The 24,942-nt window shown below is 42.8% G+C and overlaps 2 protein-coding genes across 4 annotated transcripts in view; one reads left to right on the top strand and one right to left on the bottom strand.

The window, feature by feature from the left end:
• DHX30 (DExH-box helicase 30) overlaps nt 1-24,942 on the bottom strand; it is a 215,867-nt gene that overhangs the window by 116,409 nt on the left and 74,516 nt on the right. The gene's annotated exons all lie outside the window — the stretch shown is intronic.
• SMARCC1 (SWI/SNF related BAF chromatin remodeling complex subunit C1) overlaps nt 1-24,942 on the top strand; it is a 90,610-nt gene that overhangs the window by 42,830 nt on the left and 22,838 nt on the right. For 2 of the 3 annotated variants that reach the window (XM_075082031.1, XM_075082033.1), the window contains 9 exons: nt 174-287; nt 1,067-1,220; nt 1,535-1,648; nt 3,807-3,866; nt 8,802-9,060; nt 9,731-9,892; nt 19,678-19,733; nt 22,102-22,216; nt 23,095-23,249. In XM_075082031.1, coding sequence (XP_074938132.1) covers nt 174-287; nt 1,067-1,220; nt 1,535-1,648; nt 3,807-3,866; nt 8,802-9,060; nt 9,731-9,892; nt 19,678-19,733; nt 22,102-22,216; nt 23,095-23,249 — 1,189 coding nt within the window. The remainder of the gene's footprint in view (nt 1-173; nt 288-1,066; nt 1,221-1,534; nt 1,649-3,806; nt 3,867-8,801; nt 9,061-9,730; nt 9,893-19,677; nt 19,734-22,101; nt 22,217-23,094; nt 23,250-24,942) is intronic. The other variant, XM_075082032.1, reaches the window with a different exon arrangement.

Here is a 24,942-nt window from a genome sequence, read left to right as displayed (position 1 = left end):
ATTCTACTTACCTGTTGCTTTTGATACTGATTTTTAAATTTCATCAATAAAAATTACCTGTTGGTGTTTACTTGTTAGTCATAGAAGTGTTTGGAGAAGGTGAATCCTAAAATACATATTCTAAACTTAGTTAGACATTGATGTACATGAACTACGTATCAATTGTCTTTCAGATACCTGGCTTACCGCAACTTCATGATTGACACCTATCGCTTAAACCCTCAAGAGTACTTGACCAGCACTGCCTGCAGAAGGAATCTAACTGGAGATGTGTGCGCTGTCATGAGGTAAGCGCTGTGGATCTTTCAGCCACTTTGACAAGTGATTAGGAGCTTGTTTATTTAGAAATAGGAGCTGCATTAGGAATGGATGTGCTCCGGTACGACAGCATAGGTGCGGGCAATAGCCATCATGCTGTTGATTAGCAGGCAGTTTCCCCACTTCTTCTGGTAACCAGACTACTTTATACCAATCTTTATTTGTAATACTCTGTCTGCTTGCTGAACCACGCCTACAGAGTTTGGATCTTAACTTGTGATTATTTAGGTTCTGCTGCTTAGTAAGTATGTGGAGTTTTTTTCAGAAATTCCAGCTTTGCAGATCAGTTTTGCCAGTTTTATGTTTCACCGGTGTTAAGCTGTGAGGTGCAGCAGAGCCCTAGAAATTTGGAACTTGCTGAATGTCGATTCAATGCAGAACAGCTACAGATAGATGAATGAGGGAAGCAAATCAATGGTTGTGCGGCCTTCACAATCCATACATTGTCTGCAAATGGTTCCATGCATGCAGCCCTGGCTTTGCTTTGCCTTTGTCCTTAAGTAGTCTCCTGTTGTCTATAACCAAAAATGTCATGTGTTGTTTTATGCAGCGTGCTGAAGTGCAGTCAGGTCTGTGCAAAGCTTGTGCTGTGTATTGATGGGCCTGATTAGTGTGGGATTATAGAAGATTCCGGATCTGTGTTTGATCCAGGACCATACGCTTCTTTCTTTGCTGTCTCCTTTCTGCAGCATCAAGCATAAGCATGGCTTTAACTGTTCAGATTTTAATTTGTCATTTTGTTTCATAGAGTACATGCTTTTCTGGAGCAGTGGGGGCTCATTAACTACCAAGTGGATCCAGAAAGCCGTCCCATGGCAATGGGACCTCCCCCTACTCCTCACTTCAACGTGCTGGCTGATACACCCTCTGGACTTATGCCTCTCCATATCCGCACTCCCCAGGTGAGCCCCGCAGGTCTCACTGACGTGTTTGCCTTAGCTCTAGCCAGCACCAGATAACATCTCAGTAGAATAATTTGCGCATGATTTGCCAAAATGTTCTTTTTGTCCATCGGGTTTGCAAGTTGCGGGTAGTCGCAGTCTCCAAAACAAATCTGCTAGCATTGCGCACAAGTGGTATTATGTAGAGTCATCTCTGCAGGCTCACATTCAGCTTATTTGTTCAGCCTGTGTTCTGTTTAACGTTGGTCTGAAAAACCCTGAGTAACTTTCAATTCCTGCCCCCCTCACCTTTCTCTTGTAATGTTTGTTCTCAGGTTCCAGCTGCTCAGCAGATGTTGAGTTTTCCTGAGAAAAACAAAGAGAAGCCTACTGATCTGCAGAACTTTGGACTTCGCACAGACATTTACTCAAAAAAGACTTTAGCAAAGGCAAGTGTGTGTTGAGATTTTTCCCCTGCGCCTTCTATTAAGGTTTCTTCAAGTGTCCTCCACTAGATGACATGAATAACTTCTGTTACTTCTACGTTCCTGGTTTAGGTTTCTTCCATCTCAGTGTGGGATGCTAAGATATCTCATGTATGGTTGTGTTGGAGATCTGATTTTGCAGAGAGAGAGTCACGTACCTGTCCTAAGCTAGTCAACGCTGTCAGCCACTGAACTCTTGTTACGCTGTTGCATATTTTACCTGAATGGTTCAGAATCAACAAACTATCCAATAGTTTAATATGGAAGCCAAGATCTTTCAGCAGAGTCTTTAGCCATCCTGTTTTCCAAGTCTGAGCAGGGTTTTTCAGACTAACAGCACTAGAAAGTTGCTGATTACAAAAGGTGTCACAAAACCGTTGCAGTGGATGTTGTAGTACCGTCATTGCAGTGTATGGTATTGGATAGCTCAAGTTTTGAGACGCTATTGCAGTGATATCGGTAATTCCATAACCTGTTGCCTCTGACTCCTCCTGCTGCCCGATACCTGCGTGTGTGCTTGGGGGTACGGCAGGAATACCGGTTTGCTACTTCAGCATAGCCTTCGGCCTGGAAGTCTGCAGTTTTCTGCTGAATTGTGCCTCTCTTGGGCTGACACGAGGCTAATTCCGTGTAATTGGTTTCTGTAAGTACAATGTGTGTTGTCCCAGGAGATGATGAGGTAACTAGTTTTTAAAAAAAAAAACCCCAAAACACAACAGTTTGAGATCAGCATTGGTTTGTGAAGCCTGATTCCATATTGTGTTGCATGGAGTGACGTTTTCTCTTAGTTTAGGGAGGTATAAGTATTCACCAAAATCATAAATCTTACTGGTTCTAGACTCTGGTGCTGTTTACAAGCATCTGTAACAATGAACTTGAGCAGATTTATTTGCAGAAGTTGATTTCCCTTTTTGTTTTGTGTGTGTGGCAATTGCTTGTTTGGCTGCTCTTTGAGAACTGATCAGCTGCTGGTGACTCACTTTGATTAATGTTCTCTGTGGGTTGATGATCTGTTTGAAATGCATCTTGAGAAAGCGTAGATCTACTTATCCTAAATACCCTTTTCCTTTTGCTGTGGTCCTGCACAGAGACACCCAAGCTAGGCAATGTTCTTCCGTAAGCAGGCGACAAGCTGCTTTTGTCTTTATTTAGCGTGTCATGGATTAGGGTGTCTGTAATCACGGAAGGGCAAGTTTTCACCAAGAGTTTTGTAACCTTTAGGAAATCTCAGGAGTTAACCACATGGTACAGATTTGGGAGCTGCAGCCCTTGGAGCAAGTGATTGCTAAATTTGCATGTTATCTTGCGGTAATTACTTGGTTTTTTTCAGATAGCTCATCTTGCTCATAAAGATTTTTTTTTTCTTTGAGTTACTGATGAACTTGTAGATAAATATTTTTTGGACCAGCATGCACCTGCCTCGGAAACAGAGGTTTAATGGGGGCTAAAGTTATATTGACATAAACCCTATTTTGTTGAGAAAGGTGCAGCTTGAAGCTGAGAGAATCCCTGCAGTGCCTGGATCGAGTAACACCCCCTCAACAGACAGCAGCCTCCCTCGGCTGTACGGCAGCTGGTGAGGGGGTTAGATAGTGCGTTGGCTGCCGCTGTCCTCGGGTGTGAACTGCAGAATGCTTTGTGTAAACTGCTTTGGTCTTGGCTTAATTTTACTGTCAAAAGTCAAGCTGACCGGAATGCCATCAGCACTCCTTAGGGGTTTTATTTAGGAAAATCCACTTTTCTGTTTGCTGTATGTGCAAGCAAAGATAGCTGGGAGCCAGGAGAAAGGGGTACCGAATCACCTTGCTTGGCTTGGCCTAAAAGAGGGGTTGTAGGTTCTCCTAGATGTGTTGGGGAGGTGGGATCTGTAACCCCCAGCCTCTGCAGAGACTGCAGGAATGCACTTGCCTTTGTGCATTAGCTACGTAAGTAAATCACGAACTGAAACACTGTATGGGATAACCAGGGGTTGGTTAGCTGTAGTAGGAAGGTTGTGAAAGGAACATGTTTAGGTGGGCTAAATTACAGATTCTTCCCCTTCTTAATGTTTTCTTCTAAAAAGTTCTGTGCAAAAACAAAACCCCAAACCTATATTTAATGTTTTTTTTCCCATCTTTTGTAGAGTAAAGGCGCAAGTGCTGGAAGAGAATGGACAGAACAAGAGACGTTGCTGCTGTTAGAAGTAAGTTCACAAGGGCAAAGCCAAAGGCTAGGAAACCAAAACATGCAGGATATTGCATGCTTTAAAGATCTACATGTAGGCTTATGCACTTGTTTGAAGTGGCGTTAGATGACAACTGCATGCTTTGTCAGAAACTGGAATAGCAAAGCAGAGTTTATAGGGGGAAGCAATCAGTCCCTTGGGACTCAACTGGTGTAGCTGGAAGAGGGAGTGGCTGAGTATCTGTGTATACAAGGCTCCCTCGAAACCATCTCTCTTTATTTGACCATCATGGCTACACAAATGTCACTACTAAAAAGAGATGGCAGTAACATCTGTGTAATAGAGGGGCTTCACATATTTTAAGGTTTGGTTCTATCTAACTTGTACCTGCAAGCCAGAAATTAAGAAAGCCTGTATAAAATCCAGACCAGATCTGGATCTGCAGTGCAGAGAGGTCTTTCATTAAACAGAAGTTACTAACAGTATCAAATAAATGCCCTTCAAGTAGTTGTTTACTTACCACTAAGGTAAATACTTTGAAAATGTGATAATATTTACAGGTTCCTGGCTGTGCCATAGCGTGTTAGGGAAGTGGGTTTAAACTGTTAAACAGTTGAGGCTGTTTCCTGTCTCCCGCCGCTACGAAGGGAAGCTCTGTATTGGTAGCTCATTAATCCCATACTCATTCTTTTTGCCACATAGTTGCACGTGATGTGTTCTTTAAGCTTTTTCTGGAAGTCTACAAGAAATTATACACAAGCTGACTCAAATCAGGTACTGTAAAAATGAGCTCAGAGAACCGCTAGCACATTAGATCAGGCTTTTGCCCCCAGATTGCTTAATCTGATACTTTTGAACCACGTGGTAATTGTCAGGTCTCTTGGAGTTCCAGTCCCGGATGACAACCATCGCGTGAGGTGCGCTGCAGAAGTGTGTTCTAGTCTTTCGTGCTGGCATCAGGGCAGCGTTGTTTTTCATTGCGCTTCATCGGGAGAAGACTCTTGGTGGCCTGAAATAATTAATGTGCTGCCACTCCCTGAAAAGAAATTACCATCTACCTGGCTTTCCTTCACAGGAACATTTTCTTGATGTAGGGGTTGGGGAGTTGATATTTTTTTTTCCTTTTATGTAATTCAGGGTTCTGGTACAATAGTTCTAGTTTGCAGGGAGGGGGTTGTGTTTGTTTTCACTTGAAGAGAGAGCTTAAAGCAGCCTGCAACTGCATGATCGTTCTGGCTTTTTTGTCTGTACATGTGTCAGTAAACCCACTGAAAAGTTAATTTCATAAGGAAAAGCGTGGATAATGGGTCTTGACAGTGCTGAACAATACTCGCCTTCTGTGTGTGGCTTCTTTTCTGAGCTAGCCAAAGTGCTTAATCAGTAGCATGCTTTGATTCAGCCTTCACAGTTATGGAAGTGTGTTCATCAAACAGCCAAAATAGACATTTTTTTATGTTAGGTTGATACGCGCTGTTCAGCCGATACTTTCTTATTGACATGTGGAAAAATGTTGCTTTCAGGGTGAAAACACCGAAGACATCTTTCATGACATTCTTGTAGGGAGAAACAAGACTAATACCTTGATATGCTAGCTTTCCTCCCTAGTATTATTACTTTAAATTCATTCTTTTGCATGTTTGTAGCTTATGGTCATACATAGCAAGTAGTAGCCAAATTAAATAATCCAGATGACATATTGTTCTTGGTTTTAAAAAACAAAACAAAAACCCCCTAAGTCTTGAGATTACAATTTTATTTAGTGTGAGTTTAAATTAATAATGTTCTTCATTCTTCATGGATTTAACCTATGAATAAATCACTAAAGAGCATGTCAGTTCAAGCATAAGTAATTCAGCTATAACAAGCCAGCTCAGTCCAATTAAATCCTCAGGGTAGCTTTGGGCAAATATATATGCAGCGAAGTTCCAAAGAATAAATCTTATCTAAAATAATTATTGTCTTTTCGCCTGTTGACTGAATAAATTGGGGGGAGGAAATACTGTTTCCCTCCCAGAATCATCTTCCCTGCCACACAGCTTCTCTCCGTCTCCACGGAGTGCTATTCTTGCATGGTTAAGTGCATTTTCAGCTATTTATAGTAAGGACAACTATTGTGAGAGCTAGTTTGTCTAGCAGAAAAATACCAAGCGATGAAGGAGGATGAGCAAAAAAACCCAGCCTGGCCATGAAAAGCAGAGCTGATCTAATATGCTGGTGTGATTAACAATGGGTAGACAGTGACACATAACTTAGAGCACAGAGATGAAATTAGGGAAGGTGAAAGGAAGGCTGAACATTGAATAAATATGTCCCCATGAGTATGACCTGGTGAACTAAGCAGTTTCTCATTTCTTTAAACACTTGGGCAGGATCAGAGGTCAGGAGAGCGGTTCATAAGCAGTTAGGGGCCGTTGATTCCTGCGGTATGGACCCAGCTGTCCAGTGTTGTCTGCCCTTGGTTCACTCCCAAACCAAATTCTGCTTTCCACTGAGCGTTCATGAGCTAGACCACATGAAGGGGTTTGGTCTTCAAGAGCTCCTGTATTGTTCCTCCCACCCACCTAAGCTCTGCTGGAGCACAGCATTCCCATAGGCCAGTATGTGCCTAGCTGATCTTAAGCCCAGTATTTTAAGGGAAGGGAAGGAGCAGGGAACCAAAGGCCTTCTGAAGGTACAGTGTGGGGTTTTCCCCTCCTCCCCACCCAATTTAAGCAGTGAGACCTGACTATGAGAGGGAGAGACTTAAAACTTCAGCCAAGTAGAGCTTAAATTGCTTTTGGATCAGGGGGCTAAAAAGCTGCACCCACTGCAGGCCACTTGCTCTTTTTCCTCTAATTCATTCAGTGAGTTTAACTGATCTGGCCTTTTAGTTAGCCTACTTCCACATCTTCGAAAAATGTTACTTAGCCTGCAGTTTTTCCCTAGCTGACCTTCAACATGACATGCCAACGAGTCCCATTCAGGTAGAAGATTCCTTTGTCTTTGAAGAATTCTTATAGCTTATGTTTTAGCTGCAAAAACACTAAAACACTTTTCCTCCAGAACTGCTGTGAAGAAAACAGTACGTTCTGGAACTCCTGGATTTAAAAAAAAAAAAAACACGTTTTAGGGCTGATGAAAAAGACTGTGTTATGTGTAGTCCTGCAGGTGAATGTCTCTGAATGCACAGCCGTTGTCTATATATAGTAACTTGTTTTGTGGAAATGTCCTTTCCCAGGTTGGGGAACTCTTAACACAGGAGCTGCTGCTCACTTTCCATCTTCCACCTGTCACTAGTAACTCTGCTGAAGGATCCAGCATGTTAACTTCGTGCTGCTCGGGCGTGCTGGATGTGTCCTCGCGCTGTCTGGCAGATGCAGTCCAGCTGAGGAGCCCACTTGCTCTGAATTCTGCCTGTACGCTGTGAAGGGTTGTGCTTGTGGAAAGCTCAGTCAGCCTTGTGTGTTACCCCGAAAGTTGAGATTCGTGGTGGTTCTCGGCCTTGCGGGAAAGGTTGCAAGTATCGCAAAGCCACTGACTTAATTTGTTCTTAACACTGGCACTTAAACGGACTTACTGCTTAGTTGGGGAAACTCAGTTGTCAGGAGTAGTTAGTTGAGGAGGAGGATTTCTGTCTTCTGAAACATGTTATACCTGCAAACAGGTGCCTTAAGGTCCGAGGCAGCCTGCCTGATGGCCAGCCAGCCAGTGAGGACATGTCACAGGGGTTTGTTGTAGGGTGGGTAGAGCATGAGGGAAAAACCAGCTTGGCTTCTCGGCCAAATGTGTTCAACTTAAACCAAAATGGGATCTGCAACTCAAAGGTGTTTGCCACCCTTGCTCAGGCCTCTGGCGTTAAATAGTTTCAGAAGACTTCTGTTATGCCTGTGAGTTGCAGACCTCATTTTCATTGGTAAGTTGAACCTATTTTGCCTAGATCTCAGATGGCTCTTTACTTTTTCTAGGTGACTGGACCGTGAATCATCTCAATAATGTAAAAGTAACGGTTCAGGATACTTCAACACTTACTTTATGCTATCCAAATGCTTAAATAGCTAAAACAGTTTTCAGGAAAAAACCTACTTGCTAGGGGATAATATTCTGGTGAGCTACTGCTTCGGGTGTTTACAGTACTAACTTGTTGGTTTTTCAAAAACTAGTGCAGGGACTTAAGTAGCTCGTTTTTTTGCTATGACTTTTCTTAAGCAACTTTAAAAGCAACTGAAATTCTGAATTACAAAATGTTTGATTTAATCTGGAAGTTCTTACTGTATCAGGTGGTTTTTCTGCAGAATAATGGTTTGTCAACCTGAATGCATAACAAACACCAGACTGGTTAACAGCGGCTAGAGAATAGATCCCTTCTGGCTTCATGATGTAGAATATATTTTCCTCTTTTCCCCTGGTATATTGGTTTGATGCTCTTTCATTTTCATAACACTTGTTGGATCTAAGAACTGGACTTCACCGTCACAGCTAGTATATACGTGTGGAATAAATCCTGTTCCTGCCCCAAAGAGCTTAGTGTGTTAAGACGTAAATGAGAGAACAAAAGAGTGCCCTCAGGGGAGTAGTTATGGGAATTGAAAGAATTGGTGAAGCTTGGTGGGATAAGCGAACTCACTTCTCTGTCAGGCTTTTCATGTGAAAGCAAAATGGGGAAACACTAACTACGCAAATATTATTAGTAAATCCCAAATCTTCTGACAATTCTTCTTGATACAGTAACAGCATGAAACTTGTGTGATGATCACTGCAGCTTAAATGTAACTGATGTCCCAGTGAGATGTTTGTGTTTCTTATGCTGAATAATTTTGCTACCAGGAAAAAAAAGACAATTTTAAATAGTTTTCTGATCCCGATTTATTGTTCCATCACCAAAACAACTAGTATTGAAAAGCTTTATGCATAAAGTAGTTCTCCCCCCTCCCCAGAGTAGTCCATGTATATTAGATTTTTTTTTTTCTCTTGCAGGCTCTGGAGATGTACAAAGATGACTGGAACAAAGTCTCAGAGCATGTTGGGAGCCGTACCCAAGATGAGTGCATTCTCCATTTTCTGAGGCTTCCGATCGAAGACCCCTATTTGGAGAATTCCGATGCGTCTCTGGGCCCGCTGGCTTACCAGCCCGTACCTTTCAGCCAATCTGGCAATCCAGTGATGAGTACCGTGGCTTTCCTGGCATCGGTGGTGGATCCCCGGGTGGCATCAGCTGCAGCAAAGGCTGCCTTAGGTATGGATTTGCCCCAGCAATTTTTTTCACCTTGTCTCTGCAAGTCAGCTTTTAAAATCACCTGCTTCTAGAGTTCCTTCAGGGTGGGTAATAAGGTGTAAAAACCAATTTACATGTACGTAGAAAACGGGTCTGAAAACAGAAACTGATACCCAGTTTTGTGTTCTGTTGTTACTGAAACTGCCGACTCACAGGCAAGTTGGAATAGCTCTGAACAGCCGCTGAAGGTCCAGAGATGGCTTGTGTTCCCCTTCTGGGCTCGTTGACTGGTGCTGGTGTTTGCAAGCACCGCCTGGTAGTCGGTGTTACTGTGACCACTGTTGTTAGTTTAGATACAGGTAAAAGCACAACACTAAACTTTCAGTTTTCCTGTCTTACTTTTGTGAAATTATCTGCCACGGTTTTGTGTCCTCTAAGAAACTTAATGAATAGCGCCTTTCACTTTTTTCTTATTTTTCGACGTAAAAGACATTTTACATAATTGGGAAGAGACTCTTCCCTGCCGCATTTGAGAGAGAAAATTAACTACCTAATGTGAAAAGAAGGAACTTATATATTTGAGAATTCATTTTGTAACGAGGTTTACCTGCATATTGATCTAAGAAAATCATAACTTTGAATTTGCCTTAAAACCCTCGCAATGTGACATTTTCTGTGTAAATTTTAACAGAGGAGTTTTCTCGAGTCAGAGAGGAGGTGCCACTGGAGCTCGTTGAAGCTCATGTAAAGAAAGTACAGGAAGCAGCAAGAGCCTCTGGGAAGGTGGATCCAACATACGGACTAGAGAGCAGCTGCATTGCTGGAACAGGTCCAGATGAGCCGGAGAAAATCGGTAGGCTATCCATCAAACTGCAGAAATTTCTGCAGATAAGGTTCCTTAAGCGTTTTTTTTCTGACTCATAATGAACCGTGAGTTCACCTGCGGTATGAGATGGGAATCGCTGGGAAGGAGAGTGTGACGGGTCATTCCGCTTTGGCTTGCTGCAGGATTATTAACTCTTGACGCTGAATTAATGAACTTAGGACCAGCATCGGTTTTAGAAATTTTTCTTCCTACTCTGACTACGTGGAAGTGCCATTGCTTGGGATGTAGAAACACCAGAGCAGAACGTTTCATGCCAATTCTGTGGGTATTAGAGTAGTCAGAGGATGCTGCCTCTCTAGTGGTATAGTTACAGTAAAGCAAACCGAGTTTTATTGGCTCTTTGTGCTGCAGCTGAATCTGTAATGTTACAACACACCTTTTGGTAACCAGTTTTAATGTAAGTCTTGTTCTCTGAGGACATGGCTAACCATGGTGGTAGCAGACGGAGAACTTGGTATGAAACGGTGGACTGGTGCACGATAATGCCACGGTTCTTGGCTCTGGTGGTTGTACGTTACACCGCCACACTAACAAGCTCTCATTTTAGAGCTCAGTTTCAGTCGAGCTGTTCTCTGTAGTATTCAGCAGATACTCTGGTGTCAAGTCTCTTATCTGAAACTTTGACAGGTGCAAATTGTTATTACAGTGGAGAGTAAAAGCATATCTTGTGGCAACTCCCCGTAAGGTGAAACCCCTCTGTGTAACCCTTCCTGTTGAGCTCCATTTTGGCTCTCCTTCAACAGGAAAATGAGTAGGCACGCGCATTTCGAACAGTCAACCCTTGGAATAATCTCCCCAGGGAAGTGGTTGACGCCGCCACATTGGACACTTAAGATTCAGCTGGACAGGGTGCTGGGCCATCTTGTCTAGGCTGTGCTCTTCCTAGAAAGGTTGGACTAGATGATCCCTGAGGTCCCTTCCAACCTGGGATTCTGTGTTTTTGTTACGTACCTACTGACCGTCTCAGACTTCCACTTCTTGAGTTTGGTAGAGATCTACTGACTTGTCTGTACACCTTTATTTTTCTCTCCAGCGTTGTGGACTGCTGTTTTGTTCCGTTTATCACAGATCATTTTGGTGAATGTAATGACTAGATATTTAAAGGCATATACAGCTTTGGGTAAAACAGAACAGAACATAATCCAGGCTGACTGGAAGGTTTGATTTGGGCTGTGCTTGTGCATCTTATAGTTGACCTGCTGTCTCCCCATCTAGAGACATGAGCGAGGTGTCAGATTGTGTGATGGGGTCATAAGGGACCTCTGTGTTCCAGTGCTGTTGAGTTATCAGCTGCTAGTCATACAGGTGAAGATACACGTCTGCTATTTATGGTACTTAATTTCCATTGTAAAATGACACTTCTAATTCAGAGTTTAAAGTACCGATTCACTCATGATGATATTTTTTAAATAGAAAAGAAGTTAAAAAACCACTCAATCCTTCTATTGCATTTTTCAATTCTACACTCAGTGGGATGACTTGATGTGAGGCAGCTCAGTGCTTTGGGAGGGTGTGGAATATGTGCTGAAAGGGGAACGCTGGCACCTGGAGTATCTGCTTTGCCCTGTTCTGCAATGCTCTGTTGCACAGAGTGTTGAAGCCTTGTTGATAGGGCAAGGCTTTGGGGGTTTCTTTTTCAGGTCTGCTCTAAGACAAATCTAGGTGTTATTCCATCTGGGACTAAGTTTAATTTGATAGTTATTTGAAAATAAGCTCAGCTTACCTTAAATATTTCTTACTGGGGCGTTATTTCCTTTTTCCATATTTTCCAAGTACAGGCTTCACTGTAGTAAGTTAAGGACCTCTAACGTGGGTGCTGCTTTGAGTCTTAATCCTGCAGCATGACTGTGGAAGCTTACCTTTGGTACCTCGCAGGTGCTACTGCTAGTCTGTGGGTTAGCCCTTTCTCCAGGAGAATTTGCATGTAAGTTGCAAATAGAGATTTTGAACTGCTTGTCATTTAATATGGGGAGTTGGAGAGCAGATGACCATAACACAATTATTTCTGAATGAGCTGTGTGGTGAGTTCTGCAAGTAATACTGTCCTGTTATGGTTAATGCGATTTGTATTGGGCTGTGACTAATGGAATAAATTAGGACAACAGCAGATGGTTCTCCCTGGGGGAGCTGCTCAGCAAGAGTGAACTGGGTCACTCAACAGGCTGCCTTCCACCTCCAAAACAGCTTTGCACTGGAGGGCATGGGGGAATCCAGAGCATGCTCTTGCAGAGGTGTGCCTAATGCGTGGAAGTGTAGTGTTCTAGTGTGCAACTGCTGAGAAGGAGCTGTGTTTTGCATGGCTAGACCTGAAGTTTTATATCTAAATGTCACTATGGAGAACTAAAAATATCTACTTACCGTTCTGTACTGTAATTAAAGTTTATCAGTTGTTTAATTTTAGAAATAAAATTATATTGGAGCTCCATAATAATTTAAAAACTTTTAATATTAGTGAATTATAGGCAATGTGGAATGTGAAGAGGGAAAATAGCCTGGAACAGATTGCAGGAACTTACATTAATATCCAAGAAACTCCTCTTAAGTCTTCATTGTTAGTTTTTCTAAAAGCTGGTGATGGTTCCTTTTAAATTGATCTCGTAAGGCTTTGGCAGAGTTACGAGGAGGCTCAGGTGGTTCAGCTGCTGTGGTAAGCATGGTAGACACTGTCTTTTGCTTTCCAAGACAGTGCCCCACTGTCGGTTAGAGTATGATAGATGAAGATGCTCTCTGTCTGTTCTAGTCAGAAGTAGTCGAGGAGAGCAAACAGGGATCCTGGCTCTTCAGCCTAGTGATTAAGCTCCAGAGAAGGGAAATATTCAGTATGCCTGTGGTACTTAGTAGTTTCAATTAAGACTGCACCGAGTATGTGTGCTTTCTTAATGGCTTTCCAGAGGTGATTAACTATACTGACTGCATATATGTACACGAGGCAGCCTCTGAAGTGCCTGTGTTGGAGGCAGTTACTTGTGCATTTTAGGTCTTGTTCTAACAAGTATTTCACAGAAAGTATTTCCGCTGACACAAGTGTATGGATGCTTCAAGCTGTAGCTCATCTGTGACAGTAAGCACTGAGGGAATGGTGGTCTGATTTACTGTCTCCGCTACAACTGTAAGTGATTTAAATGGATGATTAAATTTAACATTTTATGGATGATTTTGTATCACTCTCAACTACACATACTAGAACACTACACACAAATATACATACACAGGAGAAGTTATTTTACTTTATTTTTGGCGGGATGATTTTTCTTGTGGTCTCCAGGGTGTGCTTTAACTCTGAAACAATGCAAGCATTGCTAAAATGAACAGACTCTGAGTACCTCGTTCACTTTGCGTGGCTCCAGGTGCCTGGGAGCTAGTTCTGCCCCGCTGGAGGATTGAGCCCATCAATCCTCTTGTGAGGGACTCGTGCAGCTCGCACGAAACCTGCGGCAGCTTTCCGTGAACTCTCCACCCTTCTTCGTGGAAGCCCACCCGGTTATTGTGCGGTACGCTGACAAGCCAAGTGGAGAAGAAACAGGAGGCTCTGGAGTCCTGACTGACTGTGGAAAATGTAAAGTACAGTTTAGATAATAGAGTAATTACCATAGTCAGACCCAGGATTTTTTCCATAGCTGTAGTAAATTAAATATTAATATTCAAGCCTGACTTTTGACAGGTTGTGTGTGTTGCCTTAGTGAAGACAAAGGAGTCTAGGATGTCTTGAGGGTGTCTTTAAACTATTTGCGGAGCTGAAACTCTCACTAGTGATTCTGTGCATTTATACGTGTGGTTTTGCTTATTGTTCTTCTGATGACAATACGTATCTGCTTATGCGGCAATCGTGTGTTTGCTGGTAATGCAGTAAATTCTTACCATGGAGATATTTTATAGTTGTTGACTTAAAGTCAGTTTAACTTCACTGTTAAGTCACTGGGCTTCGTCAGAAGTCAATTATAAATTCTTCATGTATTAGAAAATGAGGCTCTGTGTTCTTGGAGATAATACATAAACCAGAACAAGCTTCCATAGAGACAGAAAATATCTGCTGCTTCAGGTTTTAAGAGGGGCATGGAGGGGCAATGTTTCCTGGTGTGCAGGTGGTTTCTCCCTCTTGAAAGATGTCTTGTGGTGTCTCTCAACCACCTGCCTCATGCTGATTTAAGAAATACCATTAATTTGATTCTCCACAACCTGCAAGGTATAATGCCAAACCTGCCGAAGAGGGTTAAAGAGCATCATTGGTGCCATGTAAAAGGAATTACAGGCTCTTTCGCATTAAAGTTAAGTCTTCCCCTTTTCTAACAGGAACTAATCAATTCCTGTTTGCATTGCCAGTTATGTATTTTCATTAACCTCATTAGATCATACTGGAAAATCAGTACGGTTGTGTTTGTAGCCAACAGAAAGGCAGGAGTAGTTTTCGTATTGGAATTAGAGCTTAATTTTTATGGGACTCTTAATTGGTTTCAGGTACTCTCAATAGCCTGTAATTTAGAAACAAAACCCTGCTTCAGGTAAACTTGTTTAACCCCCAGACTAATAAGTGATAGCTTTCATTTTCTTTTTCCCTATACATACAGTATTTCATGTAGTCTTTGATAGCCCCTCGATGCACCCAAGTGCAGAGTGGCTTACGCAGGTGGGAGCTGCAGAGGCATAGCCCTGTCACTGCAAATAAGGGCTTAGGAGATAATACGAGAAAACAGTTTTCAAAAACCACTGACTACTACCTGCCTAAAGTTGTCATGTGAATTTTAAAATAACATTTATTATTACAGCCAGGACTTGAAAACCTAAGTTCAATCAGGATGTTGGCAATAATCTTACTGTCACACATACATGCCTTCTGACTCTCTTTGTAGCTGACTGTGTCCTTATGTAATATAAAAGAACAGTTCGTTTTGGAAAGTGTCCGTTAAATGTGTTATGACACAAGGGAGAGTCCAAGGGCTCTATGTGCTTTTTTCTTTGAGAAGATTTTCTCTAAAGGGTGGGTGGGAAGGAGTTTGTCCTTCTGTGGTGTCCTGTTTGCCTTGGAGCTTCCCCCACAGCAGTAGTTGCTTAACAGCTCTTACTGCAGTCTACAGATTGGCCTGCCAATCTGCCCCAAGAGCTGTGGGTGCCCCAGCCCTGGAAGTGTTCAAGGTCAGGTTAGACAGGGCTTTGAGAACCTGATCTAGTGGCGGATGTCCGTGCCCATGGCAGGTGGGGTGGACTGGGTGATTTTTAAAGGTTCCTTCCAACTTAAGCCTTTCTATGATGATATGAAATAAAAAAGGAACATTTAATAAAACTTGCCCCAATACTTGCAGGGAATTAATATCAAACACTTAAAAGCTGTGATAATGCTTGATTTGTAGCACATTGTAAACCTACCCAACCTCATGCTGCGCTCGTGTCTTCGGCTGCCTCAGCAGCTCACGCGTTGCTGGACGCTGCTTTTCTGGAAACTTTGCCTTAAGATAGGAAACCCTGAAATGCATTGTAATCAGAAGACAAAACCCACATTCAAAATGGAGTTCAGGGTGGAAAGGGAGTTCAGTCTTACCTGAAACTCACAAGAGCAAACATGACTTTTTGGGTAGAAGAGGAAAGTTTGTGTCTCATAAGACTTTATTTTATGGCATTCCTAGGGGCAGCTTACATGATTATTATTGCCTTAGAGCTTTCTCTCAAATGTGATTCAGGACTAAGCAAGGAGTATTGTCACCTGTGACGTTTGCGTGCCTGAGAAAATCACGTGCAATTGCAAGACAAGAACTTTCTAGGGAGTTCATCCCCATCCCTTAAGAGTGTAAATGTGAAGCTGCAGGTTTCGCTGGGAGCTCCGTGGGACTGGGAGCCATCAACAGATGAGATGGTAGCCCGGTGGTCAAGATGCTCGGTGCTGCTATGGGGCGCTGAGACTTGAGTCTCCACTCAGCCTGATTCTAGACTGGAGAACCTGAGTTCCAGGTTCTTCTCTTCCAGAAGGGTGAAAAAAAGATCAAGTGATGAGCTTTTAAGAGACAAAAGCCTCCCCATTTTGACTTAAAATTGTCCACAGACTAGAGCTTTTCTGACCTGTTTCACTCTGACTTGGAGTTCTGTAGGAAGCAGAACTTCAGAATTGCTCCACTTCTCCCTGTGGTTAAGTTTTGGGATGTTAATACAAAATTACAGACTTTTTTTTCTTTCAGTTACACTGTATCCTAGACCTGGAGATCTTGAAGTTATTGGTGCTCAGGCTAAGCCGCACCAGAATGAAAACCTGTGTATTCCTGTGCAGTATTTTCCTAGTTTGACCTCATGATCTTCCACTCTACCAACCCAAGCACATTTGGAGTGTTCTGCACTTTTTCTCCACTTTTGTTAAATGAGAGAATAAAGCTTTCTTTGTAAAGCTTTCTCTTTAATTTATTAGGAGGGATGATGCTTTTAAGCCTAGTTTGGAGCTCTGCTTCTAGGCTTGAAATAGCTGTCTGACAAAATCTAATTTAGATTTTCCCTGTGACGTTATTAGGTCACTAAATCCTAACTCTGGGATAAAACTTCTGAGGAGGTATGTCCCCAGTCTCCATAAATTGAATTGTGGTGGCAGATACTTCAGAGAAGTAGGTTTATCATCCTAAAATAAGCCAAGAGGAAAACCATTATCTTTCCATCAGCCATTTTAGTATGTTTTTCTTTTATACGGGAGGGTCTTTTGTCAAAACTTCTCTACAGAATGGTTGCTATTAAAGCAAAACACTTTGTGCACCCATTTTTCTGCAGTGTAGCACACAGGAATTACCAGTCAAATAAGGACTACTGAAAATTAACACCCTCCACCAGCAATTGTCTTCAGAAGCTTAGAGATGGATCAGGGCTTTTCAACAGGCGTTTTATATTTGTATGGCAGCATGTGTTGGAGTCCGTGACCTAAATAAACTCCTCCTTTAATGCCCCTATACATTAAATTGTATTAGAGTTTCTGTTCTTGCAGGTCTGAGGTCCCAGACAAGGAGTATGAGGTTGCGCTGGCACTTCCCTCGCAAGCAGCTGGGTGCTGCAAAGAAATCAGGTTTTCCTGGACTTTTAAACAACCCGCATGGAAAATATCTGGAAGTAGTAGTACATTATTGAGACACCTTCAGATATTTTCCATCAATATGCTTGTTATCCTCTTATCTCAGAGAGGCCTGCCGTCATTAGTAGGAACATTCTAAATAAGCATTCTCTAAAGGAATAACTTAATGAACAAACCAAGGATTAGCACCAAGAGATGCATACTAAGCACAAGAAGACACTAACTGCTGTTAAAACACATGCTTCTCTTGTGAGGTGCGTGCATCCAGCACGTGGTAACATGTGGGGCTTGATTTTTTTTCCCCTTCCTCATTTTGGTCTCTCATGTATACCTGTTAGGCTGTTATCTAGCCTTCCGCTGTAGATGCTGAAGTTGGATGGGATGATAACTGGTCAGCTGCTACTCAAAAAGCAATCTGTGACTCAAGGCCGCCCGGCTGCGTTTTGGCAGAACCCTTCAGATATCTCTGTAATAGATACTTGAATGCCAAACGGGCAGTAAATAAGAGGTTACAAGCTTGAAGAGCTCAGTCTAGTCAGCGAAAAAACCAAAATGAAGCACATAGTTGTATATTAAACCTAAGGTTTTTTTCATGCCTGGTGGTGGGGCCCTCTGAAGGTGCTTGTGGTCAAGGTCAGGTTTTTATGTGTGTCTGGCAAACTTGGTTTGGGTTCCAAATATGCAGGCATAAGAGGCAGTAGGTGCTCTCCAGACCCACACATCCATGGCAGTGAGAGAACCCTCCAAGTATCAAAACAGTTCATATTATATGCTTGTAGCTTCTTATGAATGTTCCCCAGATGACTTCATGTCAAATGTTTTGACCTCTGAGGAGAGGAAGTCGTCTTTGGTCAGACACTAGATGAAGAGTTTTAATGACCGATTTGGAGCCGGAGGCTGCAGTGAGGTAGGTGAGCTGCCCCGGCTGTCTGTAGAGGTCTCCTCCTGAGCACATGCTTGGCAGGCTTCTTTTTCTCCATAAGGAACTACTTCATGATTCCAGTATGGGAGCCTTGTCTTGGAGCCAGCCTTGGCAGACGTCATCTCGTGTGACTCCTCTGAAGATCAGGTCATGGCATAAGGCTGAGTCTTTATTTCCTGGAGCGGTCCAGGAAATTGTTATCGCCCAGAGAACCCAACGGGTGGTTTTATGGAGAGCCCTGCACATCTTACAACATCTGTCAGCAGCACCTGAAACCACTGGGGAGACGTAAGAGCTCGCCCAATGCTAGTGTCGATTTCAGCATTAGCACTGAAGGTGCATCTCGGGTCTGGTTTTTCAGAGCATCTTGGAAAGTACGCTTTTTAAAAGGCTGGGAGTTGAGCAGGCTGTGCTGTGACGACATGGTCAGGAGGCACGTTCACTCAGCCTCAGCTCTGTTTGTCATTTGTTTGGATGGCTATGTTTTGGATGCAGAGGAAGCTCGGAGCTTTCAGCTGGTAATTTATGTGCTCTTCTTGCTTTATAGCTAACCAACAACCATCTCTTGTGCTCAGCTGTGATTCATATCTCGTTTAGCACCTAACCAGGCAGCTGCAGTTGGGCTCTTGAGGAGGAGCTGCAATACAGCTTTTTTCAGTAAGAAGGTGAAGAAAGTGTTAGGGTTTAATCCGGATCATTTAATTGATCCACTCTTCAGTACAAACCTATGGGTATTGGTATAGTTACAGCTGGGGAAGATGCAACAGAATGAACGATCAAGGTCTGAGAGAGTGCTGTACATGAACGTGTACCATAGGACTGCACTGGGCCCATTTTTGATTTAAGCTTCATTGTTCAGTTCAGGCTCAAATATTGGTTTTGAATGTATTTCTGAGGGCTTGGATACATTTCAGAGTGCTTTTGGGAGAAATGTGTTTGGAGGAACAGCACAAAAGAGCCGTACGGGACTGGAGAACCATCATGTTGGTCGTCACATCTATGCAGAGCGGGAGGTACCAAGGGTGTGAAATGAGGTTTCACTGTGCAGGGTGTCATATCAAACCAGTTTGGAGGATTGCCGTGAACTCTGGGCTTTGGGGCCAGGAATAACAAGAGATCCCTAATATTTAAGAACGGTGTCAGTGCTTTAACAAATTTGCTACGGCTTAATGTTACCCTGGTGTTGAATAATTATTTTGAAGCCTGCTTTGGAGAATTCCAGTATTTGTACCACCTGCAAAATGGAATTTAAATCATCAGTTGACCTGCAATGCATGACAATGCCTCTGGATAGACCTTTCATCGAAAGCAGCTCAGGGGATCTTGTGCTAAGGAGGAATTACAAGTCTGGCAGCGCAGTAATTGAGGTTAATCACGTAACTGACAACCATCTACAGAAACAAATTGGATGTATTGGGAAAAATACTTTATTATACGGCAACTTACCAACGGGAATTATTGTATGACTCAAATGCTGCAGAACTGTGCATTGAACTGTCCTTTTTGTAGCTAAAATGGATAGATTTCGTGGTTTCTCTCTACACGGGTGAACTGGGTATTTCAGCAGAGCATAGATAACTTAATGTTTTGTCCTGCTTGTTGGACTGAAAAGAAAAAGCAGTTAAATTTTAAATTGCAAGTAAACTTGATTTTTAAACTAAAATAAGTATAATAAGCTTTTAGTCTTCCAGGATTTCAGTGGAAGACAGAAAATTTCAGTTAACCTGGAAATAAATGACGAGTATGATAAAAGGACATTATGGCAATTCTCAATACTTTACGTATTTGTTTTCTCAGATGGAGCTGAAGAAGAAAAAATGGAAACAGAGACAGATGGACAACAGTCTGAGAAGGTAAGCTTGGCTCCGTACACTGCTTCTGAAAAGAGAGTGCTGCCACTTACGAACCTGAATTATTACGTTCTAAAATGCTGTGCAAGAACTGTAGGTGATCGTGTGCTGGGCAGTGTGTCTGTCCGTAGGGAACAGTTTTCAGTCTCCGTAGTGCTTCATTTCTTCTGAGTGATTTAGCATCAAGTTATAGAATCATTTAGGTTGGAGAAGACCTTTAGGATCGAGTCCACCTGTTAACCCAGTACTGCCAAACCCACCACTAAACCATATCCCTAGGCACCATGTTTTTCAAATACCCCCAGGGACGGTGACTCCCCCACCTCTCTGGGCAGCCTGTGCCAACCCCTGACCCCTCCGGCAGGGAAGGCATTTCCCTCACACCCAACCTAAACCTCCCCTGGCGCAGCCTGAGGCCGTTCCCTCTCGCCCTGTCCCTGGTGACTTGGGAGCAGAGACCAGCCCCCCCCTCACTCCAGCCCCTCTCAGGCAGCTGCAGAGAGCGAGAAGGGCTCCCCTCAGCCCCCTCTTCTCCAGGCTAAACCCCCCCAGCTCCCCCAGCCGCCCCCCAGCACACTTGTGCTCCAGACCCTCCCCAGGGTCTTCTGTTGCTCTTCTTTGGACATGTCTATAGAGGTGTCATATAGAGATGTTTCTTTTGCCAAGTAAACAACAGAAATGAGATGTCGGTGTGGTTTTTTCTAGTCCTGAGGAAAAAAGGTTGGGACTGGGTGATGTGAGACGAATTAGAGACTTAAGCTGAGAGGGGCATTGGTATGCTAATGGTTCATGACTGGTAGGGTCTAAAGCAAGCACCACTTTTAAGTCTTGCCCTAGAAAAGTTTGTCTTGTGACAAATTGCCTTCCCAAAGTTGAACATGGCATTCAGTTCTGTGACAAGATCAGAGAGATCGGGGCTTTCCAGGGAATGGGCGAGTTTGGGTTACTCGCAGTGTTTGGCAACCATTTGTGAGTGTGGTGTGCGGCGCTGAACGGACAACCTGAATGAAACGGTTGCCCTAGCCGCATCGCAGCTCTCCAGCAATGGTGCCTGTTACGTATCTGTTCAGTCCACACGATCACATGTGGCTTAGTGGTTGCGGGAGGATGAGATGCGGCTGGCTAAAGGTAGGTGCCCATAGCTGGGCTGGTCAGTAAAACTCTTTGGAAGAAGTCTGGGCTAACTCTTGGTTATAGGTGTGTGTATTGTATGATTTTGATGTTAGGTATGGTTCATCCTGCCCATACAGATCAGACATTTAGAAATTAATTCTTGCACCCTGTTGATAATGCCTACAAGAATGCAGTTGCTTGGATGTTGTTGGGTTTTTTTATAACCCCACGTCTACAAACCCAGTATCCCTGTTCAGATAGTCCAGAGTAATGGTGCTGGCTGTGACTGTTTCAGACCTGAACTGGAATGAAACTTAATATCCTGGAATTAGAACATCACCCTGCTAAATAAATGCTGGTGGGCACTTATTGAGTCTGCAGCAACAGGTGATATTTCTGTGTTGCCTGCTTAGTCAGATGAAGGAAATAAAACTACCCTAATGGCTGCTGAGCGTAGTCTTGACGTTGCTTCTCACTCTGTTTTTCAGAGAGATCTGCTGCTGCCTTTCTGGTAGATAGTCAGGTACACTGAGGTAGACGTAAGTGTAGAAGACTTGGTCAGAGCTTGAAAAGATGTTTTGTTCTGTAGAGCAGAACAAATGAGAAACATTGAGGTCAGTTTGGGGTGTTTTCAAGGGGAAAATGATGCTTCCAGTGGTAAGCACAAAGCTGCTCCTGCTTTCATTAATACTATGTTAAGGCACCTATATTTTGACAAGAAATATTGTCATTTTACTTCCATTTTGCAAATGTTGCGCTTTTCCACTGGTTCCTGGACAGAAGCGCCCCCCTGTAATATGTAATCCAGTTGTAGCATTTATTGCCACAGGATGCTGTTTTGTGACCTCGCGTTCTGCAGGATTTGGAGCTGTGTGGATAGGTGAATGCTGTATAAATTGTTAATAAGGCAGATACTGGAAAGGATATAAAATTTACATAAAATCTACTGGAATAAATGGGGGCAGCACGGCGACAGGGCAGAACATCTTATGTCATCTTAATTCAGGATTCCTTCTACCTTCAGATGAAACTTGGCCTGGGTTACTGAATCTGATAGATTTCGGCCAGTATAGCAGTTACTTTTGTTTATTCAGATTTCAGATACGATTGTCAAAAAGGCTTTAAGTGTAACGGTCAGCCTTCAAAATTTAGTCTCTTCTTTACGATAGGGGATTAATTTGAAAGCTGTAAGTGAAGTTAACGGTGAATGTCTTCTAGAGCACTCATTAGTCTTCAAACAATCTTTCATCCCATTTAGGTTGAAAACAAAGCGGAGAGCGAAATTGAGGAAGGCGATAAAGTACAAGAAGGAGAAAATGAGAGAAATCCAGAAAAAGAACAAGATGGCGAAGTGACTGCCGACGCCAAGCCAGGTAACGGTTCCCAGCTGCTCCTCAAGCTGTGTTAGCTTTAATAGCCTTCCTCTAAAGTGGTTGGAATAGACTATAAACTGAACTGTGGCGGAAATATTTCCTCTTGCACATCAGGCTGCTTCATGGTTCAGTAGTAAATATTCTAGTTTAATTTCCCTGCAAAGCTTTGGCACTAAATTCTTTCTTGAACTCATTTTAGACCTCAGCCGAGCTTTCTGTCACTGTGTGTAGTGACTGGGTGAAGAAATTGCAGTAGCAAAGTGCGTGTAGGTCGTATAAATTATTTTATTTTGCCTGTATTGCACACCATTTGATCATTCTTGATGCAAAGAAATGGGACTGCTCACTTCTACCCTTAGAAGTTAATATGTTAGCTCCATTTCCCTGTGAAGTGATGCAGAGCCTTTATTTTGACAGGCTGAGGAGTACTGTTTTTTTCTACATCAGGCATTATTCTTTATTTTTAATGTGTTCCCCTTGTACCACACAGATACATTGGTTTTTCCTGAAACTTAGATTCAGTATTTTAGCACCAGGAAGAACGAGAAGCATTTGGATTTGATGTAATAATGGAGTTGATTTGGAAATGCAGCTGAAGTTGTTCTGATGAGAGTAAGCTGATGGCAGAAGATGAATTGACAGGATGGGAGCTAAAAACATTTAAAGTCACCCTACTTGTTGGATCAGATCCTCTTAGACTAGAGTTCTTCCCCGGTCGGCACTTGGACGAGTAGCAGTGCTATAACGTAGGAACGTGACAGTATGTGGATCAATTAATTTGTTTAACAGCAGTGTGTGTAGTGCAATTCCTGCCCTGACGCGATACTGTTAACAAGGGGAGAATGCACGTAACGGACTTGGTGGTAAATCTCTTTCAGAAGAAAAGGAGGCGGAAGAGAACAAGGAGAACGTTGATGCAAGCAAAGACAAAGAGAACGAGGCTGGGAAGAAGAAAGTAGAACACGAAATCTCGGAAGGAAACGTAGCTACAGCTGCAGCTGCTGCCCTTGCCTCAGCTGCCACCAAAGCAAAGGTTTGTTTTACACAAATACCCATTGGCTTGGTTTCCAGTTCGCATTAGAACTCTTCTTAAAATGGTCCTTTGTTCCAGATCTGTGCGGTTTCACGTTCTAATCTCTAATACCTTGAAAGAGGACAAGTGCCATCTTCAGTTTCTTCTGCCTGAACTCCTAAGTGAAATAGTGTACAGTTTCAATTTAGGCAGCTACTTTTACGATTACGAAGTCAACGAACATCCCTAAGAAATAGTCCCCCAAATGCACTTGTCGTTTTTGGGAGGACTTTGCTCAATAGGTCTGGCCATAATGCTGAGGCAACAGGTCTGGGTGATAAAACCCTAACGTTGCCTTTCTTGCTGTGCCTCCGGCTGTCCTGTGACTTCGCGCAAGCCTCTGGTACTTGGACTCTGTCTCTGTAAAAACAACATGGTGTTCAGTTCTAGCATTACAGGGGTTTTTATAGTCGACTTAATGATTTTTGTGTTAAGAGGTTCTGTGTGTCTGTTAAAAGCACGTTCTTGCCTTTCTATCATTAAACTTCTGTTTGTTTGTCTGTAGTCTCTTAATGAGCTGTGGTTTGAATCGGTGTCCCGTCTAATAGCTTTTCTTTGCCCTGTAATTACTAATTGCATGTTGTCTTTCACATTTTTTGCAGGAACCAGACTGCCTTTGCTTCTTTCAGAATATCTGTTTCAAAATCTGTTTTCTCTTTACGTATTTTTTTGGATTCAAGTTGTAGTTTGGGTTTCTTAATCGCTCTTGGATTCAGTACTATGTTCCATGTCACCTACTTTATAGATACCAAAAGCAAAAGCATGGATGGTGTTTATCTCCTGATGGATTTCCAGGACATAGCGGTGGCCATAATGAGGTGTTGCGTGTGTCATACTGACTCCTGCAGTCTTGAACTTTGACTGTATGACTCTTATGACTTCAGACTCTCTTTTTCCCCAACTGCATCATATATATTGAGGATAGTGTGATGATAGGTGTTGCCGTGAGGATACAGTCCCTCCTTTACGAACCCAAGAGATTTGAGGATATTTTTAGTCATTACCTTTCAAGCCAGGTTCTAAAATCACAAGTTGCATGAATTCAGCGTTGCTTAGTGCCAGAGCTAGGCACCCCAGCTGTGTGGAATCCCACTTTGCTGGCAAACTTCAGGTTCGTTATTTCGGTGAAGTGCAGAGTCCGAGCTGGCTCCCTTGTGCGTCACTTTGCCTGTCCGTGTCTGAACCTGTGGTGCTCCAAGCACCAAGCTGTCTTACGGGGAGTAACTTGCACTCAGTTCATCAGACTTACAGATATTTTCAGCCAAGTTGATAAAACCCTACATATATATATAAGGAGGCATGAAATTTAATCTCTATTTTATGGAAGACTACTTGCTCCAAATGAAGATCATCTCCTACTTTCCTTCCTTTGGTGATAACGAGTGCTAGAGGGGGAAGGGACTTGGCTAATGGCAGTTTTCATTATGGTAATAATAATATTCTAAAAGAATTTACACATTATATTACAGGAAATAATATATTATAATTAAGATGTTCACGCTTCAGAGTAGAATTCAAGTTCAACAGGGATTTCTCTTTCTACTTGCGCTTAAAAACCCAGAGAATATTAAGGCTTTCAGTGAGCTGTATCTTGTCTGAGAGAAGATAATTTAGTTCTTCATAATAAACTCAAGGCCTGGTCATGTGAAGAGCC

This window comes from Phalacrocorax aristotelis, chromosome 2 (genome assembly GCF_949628215.1).
Source record: "Phalacrocorax aristotelis chromosome 2, bGulAri2.1, whole genome shotgun sequence".
NCBI lineage: Eukaryota > Metazoa > Chordata > Aves > Suliformes > Phalacrocoracidae > Phalacrocorax > Phalacrocorax aristotelis.
This window is presented reverse-complemented; position numbering and strand designations above follow the sequence as displayed.